Below are 17,928 nucleotides of genomic sequence, written 5' to 3' on the forward strand. Positions count from 1 at the left end.
TCAGATTAAAGGTTAGGAAAGGTTGTTTTCTAATGGAACAATTGAAATGAGACCGCAAGAGGATATTGGAGTTAGCAAGAAGGAGACTGGGCAAGGCATTCCTGGCAGAGGGAACAAAAAAGCCTGCAGTATGGGAAAATACCATGTGTTTGGTGGAACTACAAGGAGTTTAATATAGTGTACCTATGATGGGGTGTGGGCTGCTTATTACCCTCTGAACTTGAGTATCTGCAAATGGGTTCATATTGGCCTGGATGTTGGGGGGGTATGAGGTTGTGGGGAAGATGGACAAACTAAGCCCATGGGGCTTGATTGCCAGGTTTAGGAGCTTGAATTTATTCAGCAGAGAGCCACTTTAGAATTTTAGAAGCAAGAGAACAATAATAAGAAGGAAAAGAGGAGTGGTGGTTTGTTGATGAGGTTTAGGAAGTTTAATTTGGCATCTGAATATAGGGTGACTTGTAAGTTTGTGGAAAGAGGAGGCAGTAAACCTAGTTAGAATATTGCTTTATTCATGATGGAGGCAATGAAAATGGATTTGAGAGGGTGTTCATGCTCCTGGCTGTTTGGGAGGCCTCTACTTAAAAAACACATCTCTTCTTTCTGGACTGTGTAGAGTGGTTCTTTCTTTATCCTTGCTGGAACCAGAAGCAATCTCCCAACATTACTGCCCTTCCAGGAAGAGGAGATTTATTGCACTTAATGAAGTGAGTACAGTGTGACATATATTATCTACAATCAAAACAGTGTCCTGGTCCACACTGTTCGTCCTCTCTGGCTCGGTGTTCCTTCTCTACACTGGCTACATTACCCCTTCTGGGTCTAGAACTTTCACACCAGTGAATTCAACACATCCAGAAAAGGGACTAGAAAGCATGCCTTTAGTAGTTCCACAACATGAGGATCTCAGGCCCCCGACTATGTCACCTTCAAAAATATAATTTTCTGTCTTTACAAAACCCATTTCATAGTTTCTGTGGATGTGGAGGGTGGGGAGGGGAGGAGGGATGAGGGCTGCTATTGAAAACGCCTGCTGCGTCTTGCATCTGGATTGGTCAGAACAAGTGTGGTAGAAGAGGAAAGTACACTTTTTTTTTTTTAATATTTATTTATATGGCTGTGTTGGGTCTTAATAGCTGCACGTGGGATCTTCATTACCACGTGCGGGATCTTCATTGCAACATGTGGGATCTTTTTTTAGTTGCGGCATGCTGGACCTTTAGTTGCAGCATGTGGGATCTAGTTCCCTGACCAGGGATTGAACCCAGGCCCCCTGCACTGGGAGTGCGGAGTCTTAGCCACTGGACCACCAGGGAAGTCCCAAAGGTCCACTTTTGGATAGGTTTCATGTGAGCTGGGGTGGGGAGTCTGGAACTGGTGGCTCCTGATCTTGGCAATGGCGGTGGAGAGGAAGATAACAAAAGCATCACAGAATAGCTGCAGCCCTCTGTCACCTGGACCACATTACATGTAGACATGGGAACTCAGCTAACCAGGGAGGTCAAGGTGACAAGGTGGCAGCTGGCCTCTCTTGGTACTAGAAACCAAAACTGGTTTCCGTTTATCAAGGGACCTACATACCAACAAGGTTAAGCAGTTTATACCATATTTCATTGATTCTGAGATGCCCATGTTTTCACATTTTTACATCTTTGATATCAGGTTGCTCTTACAGTTGATGATATATTGTAGTTTAATTGGCAGGGTTTTTTTCCTCATTGGTACACTGTTTTTTAAGTTATTTATTTATTTATTTATTTATTTATTTATTTATTTATTTAGGCTGCGTTGGGTCTTTGTTGCTGCGCGCGGGCTTTCACTAGTTGCGGCGAGCGGGGGCTACTCTTTGTTGCGATGCGCAGGCTTCTCATTGCGGTGGCTTCTCTCATTGCAGGGCACGGGCTCTAGGTGTATGGGTTTCAGTAGTTGCAGTGCATGGCCTCAGTAGTTGTGGCTCATGGGCTCTAGAGCGCAGGCTCAGTAGTTATGGGTGCATGGGCTTAGTTGCTCTGAGGCATGTGGGATCTTCCCAGACCAGGGGTCGAACCCATGTCCCCTGCATTGGCAGGCGGATTCTTAACCAATGTGCCACCAGGGAAGTCCCTCTCAGTGGTACACTTTATAATCAGTGGTATCTTTGGTTCGGTGAGTACATACAAGAATGTACGTGTGGGGCTTCCCTGGTGGCGCAGTGGTTAAGAATCTGCCTGCTAATGCAGGGGACACAGGTTCGAGCCCTGGTCCGGGAAGATCCCACATGCCACAGGGCAACTAAACCCGTGTGCCACAACTACTGAGCCTGTGCTCTCTAGAGCCTGCGAGCCACAACTACTGAGCCTGCGTGCTACAAGTACTGAAGCCCACGTGCCTAGAGCCGGTGCTCCACAGCGAGAGAAGCCACCGCAATGAGAAGCCCGCGCACCGCAACGAAGAGTAGCCCCAGCTCGCCGCAACTAGAGAAAGCCCGCATGCAGCAACGAAGACCCAACACAGCCAAAAATAAATAAATAAATAAATTTATTAAAAAGAAAAAAAAGAATGTACGTTTGTGTGTGGGTACAGAGAACAGAGTAGTGGGTACCAGAGGGGAAGGGGAGGGGGAGGGTGAAGTAAGTAAAGGGGATCAACTATATGGTGATGAATGGAAAGTAAACTTTTGATGGTGAACATAGTATAGTGTATACAGAAGTTGAAATAAAATGTTAAACACATGAAACGTCTATAATTTTTTAAAAATTTATTTTCTTTATTTTTATTTTTTGGCTGTGTCTGGTCTTAGATGCAGCATGTGGGATCTTCGTTGAGGCATACGGGATCTTTTTCATTGCGGTGGAACACCGGGAAGTCCTGAAACGTCTATAATATAATAAACAAATTTATTTAAGATGTTATGGAAAAACCAGAACGAACTTTTTGGCCAACCCAGTAAATTTTTTAAAAGATATTTTGAAAAGTCTGGGAATGAATGGTAGTAATAGTGGCACAACATTGTGAAAGTACTTAATGCCAAAGAACTGTACACTTAAAAATCGTTAATCTGGGACTTCCGCGGTGGTCTAGTGGTAAAGAATCTGCCTTCCAGTGCAGGGGACGCGAGTTTAGTCCCTGCTCAGGGAACTAAGATCCCACATGCCACGGTGCAGCTAAGCCCGTGCACCACAACTACTGAGCCTGCACGCCTCGCCTACAGAGCCCATGTGCTTTGGAGCCCGTGTGCCACAACGAGAGAGAGAAAACCCGCATGCTGCAACTAGAGAGAAGCCTGCACACCACAAGTAGAGAGAAGCCCACACACAGGAAGTGGAGAGAAGTTCGCACACCGCAACGAAATATCCCGCATGCCACAACGAAGATCCAACACAGGCAAAAATTAAAAAAAAAAAAATTCAATTAAAAACAAAACTCTTGGCTAGTTAAGCCAAATGTTTAAAAAAAAAGGTTAACCTGAAAACCAATAAAATGCACCCAAGCCATCAAAAAGAATGGTTAAAATGTATATACATGTGGTTAAAAATGGTTAAAATATATATTTATCTCCACAATAAAATACTTAAAAAAAGAAAATAGAGAAATGCAAATCAAAACTACAATGAGGGGGCTTCCCTGGTGGCGCAGTGGTTGAGAATCTGCCTGCCAATGCAGGGGACATGGGTTCGAGCCCTGGTCTGGGAAGATCCCACATGCCGCGGAGCAACTGGGCCCGTGAGCCACAATTACTGAGCCTGCGCGTCTGGAGCCTGTGCTCTGCAACAAGAGAGGCCGCGATAGTGAAGAGGCCCGCGCACCGCGATGAAGAGTGGCCCCCGCTTGCCGCAACTAGAGAAAGCCCTCGCACAGAAACGAAGACCCAACATAGCAATCAATCCATCAATCAATTAATCAATAAAATAAATCTTTAAAAAAAAAAAAAAAAAAAAAAAAAAACTACAATGAGGTATCACCTCACACCAGTTAGAATGGGCATCATCAGAAAATCTACAAACAACAAATGCTGGAGAGGGTGTGGAGAAAAGGGAACCCTCTTGCACTGTTGGTGGGAATGTAAATTGATACAGCCACTATGGAGAACAATATGGAGGTTCCTTAAAAAACTAAAAATAGAATTACCATATGATCCAGCAATCCCACTACTGGGCATATACCCAGAGAAAACCGTAATTCAAAAAGACACATACACCCCAATGTTCATCACAGCACTGTTTACAATAGCCAGGTCATGGAAGCAACCTAAATGCCCATCGACAGACGAATGGGTAAAGAAGATGTGGTACATATATACAATGGAATATTACTCAGCCATAAAAAGGAACGAAATTGAGTCATTTGTTGAGACGTGGATGGATCTAGAGACTGTCATACAGAGTGAAGTAAGTTAGAAAGAGAAAAACAAATATCGTATATTAACGCATGTATGTGGAACCTAGAAAAATGGTACAGATGAGCTGGTTTGCAGGGCAGAAGTTGAGACACAGATGTAGAGAACAAACGTATGGACACCAAGGGGGGAAAACCGCGGTAGGGTGGGGATGGTGGTGTGCTGAATTGGGCGATTGGGATTGACATGTATACACTGATGTGTATAAAATTGATGACTGATTTAAAAAAAAAAATTTATTGGATCCCTCCCAAAAACCAAGAGGCTTAATGTGTTTGTTTGTTTTTAATTTATATTTTATTGAGGTAACATTGGTTTATAACATTATACAAGTTTCCTGTATAGAAACATTATATTTCTACTTCTGTATACACTACAGTGTTCTCACCACCAAAAATTTAGTTTCCATCCATCACCATATAGTTGATTCCCCTTTACCCATTTCTCCCTCCCCTATGATAACCCCTACTTTGTTCTCAGTGTCTACGTGTTTGTTTTTATTTGGTTTGATTTGCTCATTTATTTTGTTGTTTGCTTGTTTTTTGTATTGCACATATGAGTGAAATCATATGGTATTTGTTTTTACCTGTGGTCTCTCATCCGACCTTCCCAGTGGATCAGTGAGATTATTGCTATTATCCACACTTTACAAATGAGGAGACTGAATTAAGGGGAATAAAGTAGAGAGGATACGTATAAATTAAAAAAAAAAGAAAAGCCATAATTATTTCTTGTGCTTAGAAAACATAAAGAAATTTATTCACATACTTTTATTCACATAAAACGAGCTGTAATCAGGGACTTCCGTGGCAGTCCAGTGGTTAAGACTTCGCCTTCCAACGCAGGGGGTGCAGGTTTGATCCCTGGTTGGGGAGCTAAGATTCCCACATGCCTCGTGGCCAAAAAACCAAAACATAAAACAGAAGCAATATTGTAACAAATTCAATAAAGACTTTAAAAAAATGGTCCTCATCAAAAAAATCTTTAAAAAAAAAACAAAAAACAAGCTGTAATCAGGAGAACCACTCAAAAGGTAGCAGATACTTTTCCAATTATTCCTTAATAAGACTTAAGTTTTAGGGCTACTTTTAGGATTCTTGTGATCCGGGGTGTATTACAGATCTTGAATATATATTTTTTTTTGCCAGAAATCATCAGGGAATTTGACTTGATTGATCATGTTGTTAATCTGTTTTTATGGTCAGTTTTATAACCTGTTGGGTTGGCCTGTTCACATCGTAGAAACTTTGTTGGGAATAACTACTTGGCTCACTTCCTGATTTGGGGGGTTTATTTGTGCCTTCTTTGTATCTTCCGTAGAAAGGTCATTAAAGTAACAGTAGGTTGTTTGGGAATACCATTCCTTGTTCTTACATTGTGTGTGTGTGTATGGATGCACACACACATGCATGACATGTATGTACTTACATGACGTATTCTTAATTAATAATTTTTAAGAATTTGCATGCCAGTTATATAGTCTACAGTGAGACTGGAGTGTGTATGTATACCTATAGTCTTATTGTAGACTATATTGAAATATTTACAAAAAAATTCTGCAGTTTATGGGAGTAAGATGATAACTGAACTCAAAACTGTTGGTTAACAAAGTATGCCCATTAGTCACATGGTGGCTAAGAGCCTGGCTCTGGAGTAAAGCTGCCACGTGTTTGAATTCTAGGTCCTGTAACCTTGGACAAGTTCCTTAACCCCTCTGTGCCTGAGTACTGTCATCTGTAAAATGAGAATAACAATAGTACATACCTCATGGAATTCATTCAGATAATGTACGTAGAGTATGTAGCAGCATGCCCAGCACAGGACACACATAATAAATGTTAGCTGGTTTTTTTTTTTTTTTTGGCTGACTTGGGTCTTCGTTGCTGCACGCGGGCTTTCTCTAGTTGCGGCGAGCAGGGGGCTACTCTTTGTCGTGGTGCGTGAGCTTCTCATGTGGTGGCTTCTCTTGTTGCAGAGCACAAGCTCCAGGTGCACGGGCTTCAGTAGTTGTGGCATGCGGGCTCAGTAGTTGTGGCTCGTGTGCTCTAGAGCACGGGCTCAGTAGTTGTGGCACATGGGCTTAGTTGCTCAGCGACATGTGGGATCTTCCCGGACCAGGGATCGAACCCATGTCCCCTGCATTGGCAGGCGGATTCTTAACCACTGCGCCACCAAGGAAGTCCCTGCTATTTTTTATTAGTAAGGTACCACGTCAAGAGTGAGGCCAGAGCTCTTGAGCTATTGGTAAAGTAAAAAAAATTATTCCTAGTAAAGACATTTTAGTTACAATATGGAGAAGTATCTTCTAATTCAATGCTATTAGGAAATTCCCCAAGTTAATGTGCACTCTTTGAAAGAGCGATGTGTGCTAGGATGTAATTGCCAGTATGTAATGATTTCAATATGGTTTAATAGTGGAATGGAGAGTTTATCTAAATTACTGGAAACTCTGACACCTAAAGTACATTTAAACAAATTGACTTTCATTGCTTTAAATGTAAGCTAAAATACGTATGTAAATTGAGTTACTATTTACAACTGTGACAATGTGTAATTAATAATGTAGTATTAATGGTAGAGTTTCAAGTTACTTCATAAAAAACATATAATTTAAAAATTAGGGACTTCCCTGGTGGTGCAGTGGTTAAGAATCCGCCTGCCAGTGCAGGGGACATGGGTTCAAGCCCCGGTCCAGGAAGATCCCACATGCCATGGAGCAACTAAGCCCGTGCACCACAACTACTGAGCCTGTGCTCTAGAGCCCGCGAGCCACAACTACTGAGCCCGTGTGCCACAACTACTGAAGCTGGCTCGCCTGGAGCCTGTGCTCCTCAACAAGAGAAGCCACCACAATGAGAAGCCCACGCACCACAACGAAGAGTAGCCCCCGCTCGCTGCAACTAGAGAAGGCCCGTGTGCAGCAACAAAGACCCAACGCAGCCAAAAATAAATAAATAAAATTTAAATTTATATGCACTGAAAGCAGTGGGAATTATATGCAAATATTGATAGTAATTATTTGGGCTTCCCTGGTGGTGCAGTGGTTAAGAATCCGCCTGCCAATGCAGGGGACACGGGTTCGGTCCCTGGCCCTGGAAGATCCCACATGCCACAGAGCAACTAAGCCCGTGAGCCACAACTACTGAGCCTGCGCTCTAGAGCCCGCGTGCCACAACTACTGAAGCCCAAGTGCCTAGAGCTGGTGCTCTGCAACAAGAGAAACCATGACAATGAGAAGCCCACGCACCGCAACGAAGAGTAGCCCCTGCTTGCCACAAGTAGAGAAAGCCTGCACATAGCAACGAAGACCCAACACAGCCAAAACTAAAACCAAATAAATAAATTTATTTTTAAAAAAGGTAATTATCTCTGGGCAGGGAGATTATAGATAATTTTAAAATTCTTCCTTGGGACTTCCCTGGCGGTCCAGTGGTTAAGACTCCACGCTTCCACTGGAGGGGGTACAGGTTTGATCCCTGGTCGGGGAACTGAGATCTGGCATGCCACAGGGTGTGGCCAAAAAAAAAAAATTTCTTCCTTTTAATTCTCTTTATTTTCTAGTATTTCATAAATGAAAGTAGTATCTGAACTTAAAAGGGACCCCCATGTCCAGCCAGTATCTATTGAATGTTTATGGTATATTTGTCATTGTTTTAGGCACTAGGGATACAGTGATGAACAAGAAAAACTGTCTCTATATTCTAGTAGAGGAAAAAGAGAAAATAAGCTTAGGAAAGGAGCTCCATATTTTAGAGACAGGAAACTGAGGCCGAAAGATGTTAAAGTAGTTTGCCGAAAGTCACGGCATAGTTGGCATAAAAATGTCAGTCATCTGATTTACAGCTCAGTGCTCTTGCTGTTATTCCTCACTGGCTTTCTTGTCTCTCAAGAATGGTATGCAAATTCTTTGAGCATTCTTAATCAGAAATCTAATTGAATTTTGCCATGAGTCTCATGAAGGAGTACTGTATAAGGCAGTGTTGTGTAGAGCAAGGAACATGTGTTGTCCACCCAGTTATGTCAGTAAAACATTTGGCAAATCCTTTAAGCTCTCTGGACCTTTTTGTTATCACCTGAGTTATAAAGAGATTAGTTGTCTTGCTTGTTACTCCCATAGTCCTATTACTCGATTTAGAGTTACGTATGTGTATGTTTGTTTTCTCTACAGCCATACACACTGCTGCTATGGATATGCTGGGAGGATCTGGTATCGAAAGCCAATGTAGAAAAGTTGATATCATTGCAGATGCTGCATATTGCATTTTCAAAAAGCCAAAAAGTTTTACTGGTAACTTTATTATTGATGAAAATATCTTAAAAGAAGAAGGAATAAAAAATTTTGATGTCTATGCCATTACACCAGGTAATGCATATAGTTTTCAAAAGTGGTGATGTGTTTTTCCACATTTTCTGCAATGGACATACATCTGTTTTGCGTGCATGTTTATGTGATTATAAAATTAATATGCTCTTTTAAAAGCTGTCCTCCTAGTGAAAGGAAAAACCCAGACCAACACAACTGGAAAAAAAGAGAAAGGGAAAATAGAAGTGAGTTGAAGGCTTTTTAAGTGATGCACAGATAGAGAAGGTCACATCAGCTTCTAACCATTTCCAAATCTTGAAACCAAAAATGAAAATTAGTTTTTAAAGTTGGCCTTAAAATCACACAGTAAAGATTTCCTTCAAGGATATGGTAACAGATGATACAGTGGTGAGTTTTTTACAAAAACTTTTTAAGATTATGGGCTTTCCAAATGTTGTCTCTTAAGTGCAGCCTGAGAGTAACTTCATGATGAATGGTGAAGGTGAATGAACAGGGTCTACCCCATGTACAGGGGGTATTTGAGAAGTTCTCAGAAGGCCCCTTGTTCAAAAATAATTCTTACTGTTGTAACTGTAGGTGATGATGGTGATGATAATGCATTTTTACTTTATGTATAAAGTATACTATATAATAGACAATATAGCCCCAAATGGGAGTCGTATTTATTTGTGCAAAAGTGTATTTTAAGTATTATTCATTAGGTTGAGCTTCTAGGTGACAGAAACCACGTTTCTATTTGTATCATCCCTGTCTCTTCAGTTTGAACTGAATTGAATTAAATAGCTCTTTGCAGTTTTAAAAAACACTTTTATATACAGTATCTGTTTAGCCTTCATAGCAATCCTGTGAGGGAAGCAATACTGTATAGTGATTAGGAACAAGTGGAGTTTGGGAGGAGATAACCCAGTTCCCATTTCTGCTCAGCTGCTCACTAGCTGGGCGGCCTTAGGCATGTCACCTGTTTTCTCTGAGCCTCACTTTCCTTATTGGTTAAAATAAGGGAAGGATAATTTCTACACGGGATTTTTGTGAGAACTAAATGCAATAATGTATATAACGTGCTGGGCACGGTACCTGGCTTATGGTACAATCATAGTATTCAGTAGTTAATATTTATATAAGTACTGAAGTAATTATCACTTTAGGTTTTAAAGACACAATGTCACTGTGCACAAAATTTTAAATTTGATTTAAATTAAAAATCCTATCAAGTGTTGAGAACTTAATATGAGTATGGAATTATGATTAAGTGTTAGGATATAACAAAGACTGGTGCATTCCTGCCCTCCAGTTTTTTTAATCTTCTGAGAGGGAAAGACAGACACACATTGACAGAGATGGGAAACAAGTTCTTCTTAATGAAGAACCCCCTTCTTTCTGGGGCGCCAGGTAGGAAATGAGTCCAGAGCATTTTGGAGGGATGTAGCACAGAAGGGTTTCATGGATAGGTGAGAAGGGGCAAAAGCTCTTGGGAGAGCAGTTAAGGGCTTAACATAACAGGCAACTCTTTGGTTGGATCTTAAAGATGAAATTTGTTGAAGGCGAGGAGGATAACTGGATTACAGGAAAAGTGTTTTAGCTTAATGAAGGTCAGATAGTTTGACACTTCTCATGGGAGTCTTTTCCACAGCACCAGAATGATCAATAAAATAAAAATGTAACGTTTATTAAACAGGTGTTAAAATCTTAATATACCGAAGTTGTTACATTAACCTGATTATTTTTGGGGTCAACTTTTCAGGCCATCCTTTGTTACCAGATTTCTTCCTGGATGAACAGCCAGTTACAGTTACCAAGAAACCGGAAACACATGGTAAGACGTAGACCATATTTTCTGTAGGAAAATAAAGTTACTAACTTATGTATTTCTTCCAAAATGTAGAATTGAACATTTCTGCCTTCTGCTTTTAAGCTTTTTCTTCTTTTCTTTTTTTTTTTTTTTTGGATGTGCCATGAGGCTTGTGGGATCTTAGTTTCCTGACCAGGGATAGAACCTGGGCCCCTGGCAGTGGAAGTGCCAAGTCCTAACCACTGGACCACCAGGGAATTCCCTATTTTGTAATTTAAACTAGACAAGTAATGTCTTAGTTAATTCTAGCAAAGAATTTTTTTTTAATAAATTTATTTATTTTTATTTATCTTTGGCTGCATTGGGTCTTTGTTGCTGTGCTCAGGCTTTCTCCAGTTGCGGCGAGTGGGGGCCACTCCTCGTTGCGGTGCGCGGACTTCTCATTGCAGTGGCTTCTCCCGTTGCGGAGCACGGGCTCCAGGCGTGCAGGCTTCAGCAGTTGTGGTATGTGGGCTCAGTAGTTGTGGCTCGCGGGCTCTAGAGCACAGGCTCAACAGTCGTGGCACACGGGCTCAGTTGCTCCGCGGCATGTGGGATCCTCCCGGACCAGGGCTCAAACCTGTGTCCCCTGAGTTGGCAGGCGGATTCTCAACCACTGTGCCACCAGGGAAGGTTGTCTTTTCCTTCTACCAGTAAGAAGTTTTTGATGTATTCTTTTCATTTGATTTAAAAAAAAAGTTGTCTTTAAAATACACCTTTTTAAAGGTTTTATTTCTTTTCCTTGGCATTGTTTTTAGGTGTTTTGTGTTGATACTTTATTTTGAGGAAAAATGTGTCACATCAAAATACATCTGACACCATTCTCAGAGTTTGTGCTGTGTGACTACTTTATGGGAGAAATTACCTGCAAAGGAGGTTTGGGTTTTGCTTTGTTTTGTTTTTGTAGTTTAGAAACAATAGCTTTCTTGAATTGGTCCAGAGTTTACATTTTAATCTTTGTGTTCTGGCACGATGCCACTAACTTACTGAAAGATGTCAGAAGAAACACTCTACAGTGAAACCCCATGAGAAGAATTTCTCTTGTGGTTTATTTTTTTTTTGGCTGCACTGATCCTAGTTCCCCTGCCAGGGATCGAACCCATGCCCCCCACAGTGAGAGTGCAGTGTCTTAACTGCTGGACCGCCAGGGAAGACCTCTCTCATGGTTTATTAACAAGAATAGCAGTGCTTCTTCTGGGCCCTTACCTTATTTTTATATTATAGACTCTGTGAATCTCCTTAGTGACCATAGATTCTTTAGGTGGAGGCTAGAAAGTTTAGGAAAACATTTCTTCTGTACCTTTAGGAAACCTATAGAACCTTACCACAATGCATTTCGGTGACAAACTTTATTTCTAGCTTAATCTTATCTTTTCTATCTTTATCTTTTCTTTGTCCAAATTTTTGGAGGCAATTTCAAAAAATTAAGTAACAAAAAAGGCAACTTTTCTTTTGTATTATAGAAAATATGAAAAATATAGAAGGGAAAACGGTCACTCATAATCCCATCACCTAGAGATAACTCCTTTTAAAATTTAAGTTTTTAAAAATTAGATCTTTGATTTGGTTGCCACATGGATATATCAGAGTATTAAAACAAGGCTGTTGGGCTTCCCTGGTGGCGCAGTGGTTGGGAATCTGCCTGCCAATGCAGGGGACACGGGTTCGAGCCCTGGTCTGGGAAGATCCCACATGCCGCGGAGCGGCTGGGCCCGTGAGCCACAATTACTGAGCCTGCGCGTCTGGAGCCTGTGCTCCACTACAAGAGAGGCCGCGATAGTGAGAGGCCCGCGCACTGTGATGAAGAGTGGCCCCCGCTTGCCACAACTAGAGAAAGCCCTCGCACAGAAACGAAGACCCAACACAGCCATGAATAGATAAATAAATAATAAATAATAATTTAAAAAAAACAAAAACAAAAACAAAAAAAACAAGGCTGTCAATCTTTTCCTCAAAAGGGCTCATACAGAATGGCAGAAGTTAGTCAGAGAGCTTATCAAAGTCTAGAAGAGTCTATCTTCAAGATAGGCAAGTCCGAAATACAGATTTTTGCCCAGTACCCTAAGATTGGATCTATGTTTTAGAGGAAGATGCGTATAAGCTAAGCTCATTTAAATACCAAATTTAAATAATAAGAACCACTTATCAATCACATACATTCATGTTGTTTTTCAACAAATATTTATTGGGCACCTACTATATGGCAAACACTGTGCTAAGTACTTTGCATGCATTGTCTCATTTAATACTTACAATCCTACAAGGCAGGTATCATTGTCCTCATTTTACATTGGAGATCACAGAGCTGGCAGGTGGCAGAGCCAGAATTTAAATACGTATTTTTCTGATTCTAAAGGCCATATCCTTAACCAGTAAACTTAATTTCCTAACTCCTGAATACTTGAAGTATTAGCATATTTTCCCCCCAGTAATCCAATTTATTTTATAATGAGGAGTTGCCATCTCATGGACTAAACATGGAGTTGCTGTGAGCAGCTCGTTCTCTCCCTCTGGGCATAATGACATAGAGAACAGAATCATAGTCAGAAGATTGTTTCATGACCATGGACTCAGAATAAGATGGGTTAGATAAGCAGAATGTAAGATAAATGTTTACTGACATCAGGCTTTGATAGGAGTGATTTTTGTCTTTGGGATCAGAATGTCAGGTGCATTGACTGCAATCCCTATATCCATCTCTACAGGCGGGATGCCCTCATCTTTGAGGTCAGAATTCTCAAATTCCTTTGGCTAAAACCTCTCTTCCCTGTGCAAAAAATTAAGTGGAGAAGTGATGTTTCAGTCAACTGTAATTCTACTTGATATTTTCTGTAGATACATTAATATATTCATATAGGTAGTAGCTCAGTATTTCTGGCCTGAGATCTAACTTAACTCTTTCAGGTGATTTTTTTACATCCATATCCAGATCTATTGTATGTTGATTTCACAGTGTCTCTCCCAGAGATCAATGTGTATCCCTCATTTCCAAAGGGGGAGGAAAATATTGACAGCCTTGTACTTTTTCTGGTATTCGTGCTTTGTGTATTTGTTTTGTATAACATATATGTAATTATTATTTTTTTCAATAAATTTATTTATTTATTTATTTATTTATGGCTGTGTTGGGTCTTCATTGCTGTGCACGGGCTTTCTCTAGTTGCGGTGAGTGGGGGCTACTCTTCGTTGCAGTGCGTGGGCTTCTCATTGTGGTGGCTTCTCTTGTTGCAGAGTACGGACTTTAGGCACGCGGGCTCAGTAGTTGTGGTTTGCAGACTCTAGAGCGCAGGCTCAGTAGTTGTGGCGCACGGGCTTAGTTGCTCCTTGGCATGTGGGATCTTCCCGGACCAGGGCTCAAACCCGTGTCCCCTGCATTGGCAGGCGGATTCTTAACCACTGGGCCACCAGGGAAGCCCTCTTCATTGATTTTTCCTGCCCATTGCAACACAGGGAGTTCACTCAGTCTTTTTTTTTAACCTCTGGTTTATTTTTTCTTTTTTTCTTTAGTTATAGTCTTAATTGCTTCTATTCCAATTTTTCTGGATTCCCCTCAGAAACACTTAGTCTGGCTACCCTGTCCCTTTCCCCTGTAGTTTTCACTATCTTTTGTTACTGTTTCCATATTTTTGTTCTTTTCTTCTGCATTCTGAGAGACCTTTTCAAGTTTGTACTCTGTATTACTGATAAGATTTTAGACACATTCATCTCTCTTCCATATTGCCCCTAATGTTTAATTCTGCTATTATACTTTTTGTTTGTCATGTTTCCCATTTCCTTTTTCATTTTATTTTATTGTTTTTTCATCTCAGCCAATTATATATGACTTTCTGCCCTTGTTTTATATTAGTTTTCATGTAAAGGAGTTCTTGTGACATTTCTGTGACATTTCTTAATCATAGTTTTGGGAGTCATGATGTCTCTGGTTTATGATTCTCTGGCCAGGTGGTCCACGGCTCAGGGACCTGTTAATTCATCTTGCTCTGAGTTTGTACAGTAATGATGCAATCTACAGCAGCAGTTTTAGTACATCAATGATGTTATCGACAACAGCAGTTTTAGTCATCTGACTCTGGTTGATTAGTGTTCAATTAGCATAGGATTGAAGTCAGACTGGACAAGAAAGGCACTAAGGTCAGAGGAGACAAGCAAGGGAATAAAGTTTTGGGGCTTCCCTGGTGGCACAGTGGTTAAGAATCCGCCTGCCAATGCAGGGGACACAGGTTCATGCCCTGGTCCAGGAACATCCCACATGCCGAGGAGCAGCTAAACCCATGTGCCACAACTACTGAGCCTGCGCTCTAGAGCCCACGAGCCACAACTGCTGAGCCCGTGTGCTGCAACTACTGAAGCCCGCGTGCCTAGAGCCCGTGCTCTGCAACAAGAGAAGCCACTGCAATGAGAAGCCCCTGCACCGCAACAAAGAGTAGCCCCTGCTCACCGCAACTAGAGAAAAGCCCGCGCACAGCAACAAAGACCCAACGACGCAGCCAAAAATAAAATAAATAAAATAAATTAATTAAAAAAAGAAAAAAGAAAGTACTGCTTGACTGAGAAAGACAAATATCATTAAAAAAAAGGGAATAAAGTTTTAGATAGAGAGACTAATCATAAACCTGGTAAACTTGTTTTAGGGGAACTTGGTTTCATTTGTTTCCCAAAAGTTTCCATATTTGTTGTGTACTGAATGTACCTTTCATATATATTACTGGTTTGTTTGTTGTCTCCTAAAGTTTTATTCTCTTGTGCAGAGTCATCATGCTATGTCTAAATATTTCAGGTGATAAATGATGCAGTTTATCTCTTGGCAAGTGTCTTTAAAGGCTACACTGAAGTTTTTGCTGCCATCTCCTTGGCGTCTCAGATGATAAAGATGATATATTGATTAATAGACACATCACCTGAAGTAGGAGTTCCAGCAGTTATTATATGACAAACTTAGTTCTGTCTGGTATTATACCTACTAAAACCAAATACATTCCTATATATTTCCTGCCTCCAGAAACTTGAAGGAAGCCTGTGTCTTTGCTTTCCTCACTTTTAGCAGCCTCTGCTTGGTCCAGTTCTGCTGAGTTTAGGTCTTGGTTCTCTGCCCAGCCTTTATGTTGGCTATATAAAATTACATAGTTAGACATAGAAGAAAATGTAGAGGAAGCATTACCCAGTCAGACTGCCTGGGTTGGAATTCCTGCTGTGCCACATACTGCCATGTAACCTTAGGTGTGTCACTGAGTATTCCAGTTGCCATTTTAAAACCTCACTCACTTCTTTTTACTTTAATCTTGAATTGTGTTTATTTTATTAAACATATTGAAATGCTTTCTGAAACAAGACACATTATAAATAAGAAGGGGGAAACTAACTTTTTATATTTATTTTATATCTGGTCACCTTCATGAGTTTTTGTCTTGTTTTAGACTTCTAATAGTTTCTAATAGAGAGACAGTTACTGAAAGCATAGACTTTGGGATAAGACAGATCTGGGTACAAGTCCTGTCCCTGTCACTTAAATCTGTGACCTTGGACAAGTCACTTCAGCTCTCTGAAACAGTTTTCTCAGCTCTCACTTTCCTTATGTGAGTATCATGTGGATTAAGTATAATAGATAGTGCATCATATTGTGAAATTTATATAGTAAGTCCCCTATAAATGTTAGTTGATGTAATTATCATTGAGTAATTATCTTGAATTTCCTAAATGCCCAAACTTACTGTCTACATATAATAATAGTATCTTACAGGATTATTTCTGGCATATATCTTAATATACTGACTCGAACTTCCAGAAGAATTTGGAAATATTTATTGAAACTATTTATTTTAGATATTCTTATTTTATTCTTAATTTTAAAGGGAAAATCTTTAGATTTTACCCATAAGTAAGGTATTAGATGCTGGTTAAGATTTTTTTATCAGTTATTTAGATTAATGTCTACATTTTTATTATATATTTTCTATATTTTATTTTTTGTTATATTTTGAGTATGGCAGTCAATTGGGTAACTTCCTTTTTCTATGTTCTTTTCCTTGAAGGTTTGACATATCTCACCTACTAAGTTATTTGAGTCTTTTCTGAAGTTGTTTCTTTGAAAATGTTTTTATTTTGTCATTCAATTATTGGCTTTTTCTAAAATAAAAAAACCAGAACTATCCATTTGAAGTTTTAAAATTTATTTAAGGGTTGACATGTAGTATTCATTTATAATTTAAAATTTTTCATATTTATTTTATCCCTTTTCTCTTTTTAAAGTTTTTTTTTTCCCTTTTTCTTTGATTAAATTGTCCAGAAAGTTGCCCAATTTTACTGTATCTTATTGTTTTTTCTCAAAAGAACCAGATTTTAAATTTTATTTCATTTTTCATTCTACTGCTTTTCTCTTTACTGATTCATTATTTCTTTTTATAACAGCTTTGAGGTATAATTTACATATACCAAAAAGTCACCATTTTAAAGTATGTAGTTAAGTGATTTTTAATATATTCACAAAATTCTGCAACCATTTGATTCATTACTTGAAAAATTTTTGCTTTATTATTTTCTCTTTTCTGCTCTCTTTGAGGTCACACGTTTTTGTTCCTTTTCTTGCTTGTTAGGCTAATATTCATTTTTATTCCTTTAAAAATAATAAAATAATTTTGACTGTGCATTTACCCCCTTAATATAACTTTGGCCACATCCAATAGATTTCGTAATGTAATTTAATCAATTTTGATACCATTTTAAATTAATTTGTATAGAAAAGCTTAGTACAGAAAAGCATAAAGAAAATTTTTTAAATCACATGTAACCCACCATCCAAGTATAAATACTGTCTGTATTTTGGTTTATTTCTTTACAGTCTCTTTTATTTTTTGAAAATATAACTTAAAATTCATATCCACAAATATATACTTTACCTGATTGGATCATATTATATTTAATTGTATATACTTCGTTTTACTTAACATTATATTGTGAATATTATCCAGGTCTTCAAAAACAAATTTTTGAAATTGGCAACTTAGTATTGTATCACATGAATAATATTTATTTTAGTGGTTTGTAATTGTTTCATTTTATAAATGTTACAGGATTTTCTTATAGTGGATCACTAAAAGTGGATAATCAGGCAATGGGAGGGTTCCTGATACATACTATGAAACTTCCTTCCAGAATTATAAATATTGGCATTATATGAGTACCTCCCTCACTACACTGTCAGCATTAAATATTGAAATACATATCTGAATTTTTAAACTGTCTTCAAAATACCATAATAATAATATATTCTTTGCTCCATTGGATCTTAAGTATTTCATCTTTAATATCTGCTGAACTTTGTGAGAAGGGTTTTACTGTTTATTTGTGTCTGGAAACATCATAATGGAAGGCAGTTTATATTCAAAAAATTTAGGATACTTTTGA

General features: G+C 39.3%; 1 protein-coding gene across 5 annotated transcripts in view; it reads left to right on the plus strand.

The window, feature by feature from the left end:
* HSDL2 (hydroxysteroid dehydrogenase like 2) overlaps positions 1 to 17,928 on the plus strand; it is a 94,461-nt gene that overhangs the window by 63,086 nt on the left and 13,447 nt on the right. For 4 of the 5 annotated variants that reach the window (XM_082404111.1, XM_082404109.1, XM_082404110.1 and 1 more), the window contains 2 exons: positions 8,544 to 8,738; positions 10,441 to 10,512. The exons of the other annotated variant lie outside the window; for it this stretch is intronic. In XM_082404111.1, coding sequence (XP_082260237.1) covers positions 8,544 to 8,738; positions 10,441 to 10,512 — 267 coding nt within the window. The remainder of the gene's footprint in view (positions 1 to 8,543; positions 8,739 to 10,440; positions 10,513 to 17,928) is intronic. 5 annotated transcript variants of the gene reach the window in all.

Source organism: Balaenoptera borealis, assembly GCF_965194805.1.
Source record: "Balaenoptera borealis genome assembly, chromosome: 8".
In the NCBI taxonomy this organism is placed as follows: domain Eukaryota; kingdom Metazoa; phylum Chordata; class Mammalia; order Artiodactyla; family Balaenopteridae; genus Balaenoptera; species Balaenoptera borealis.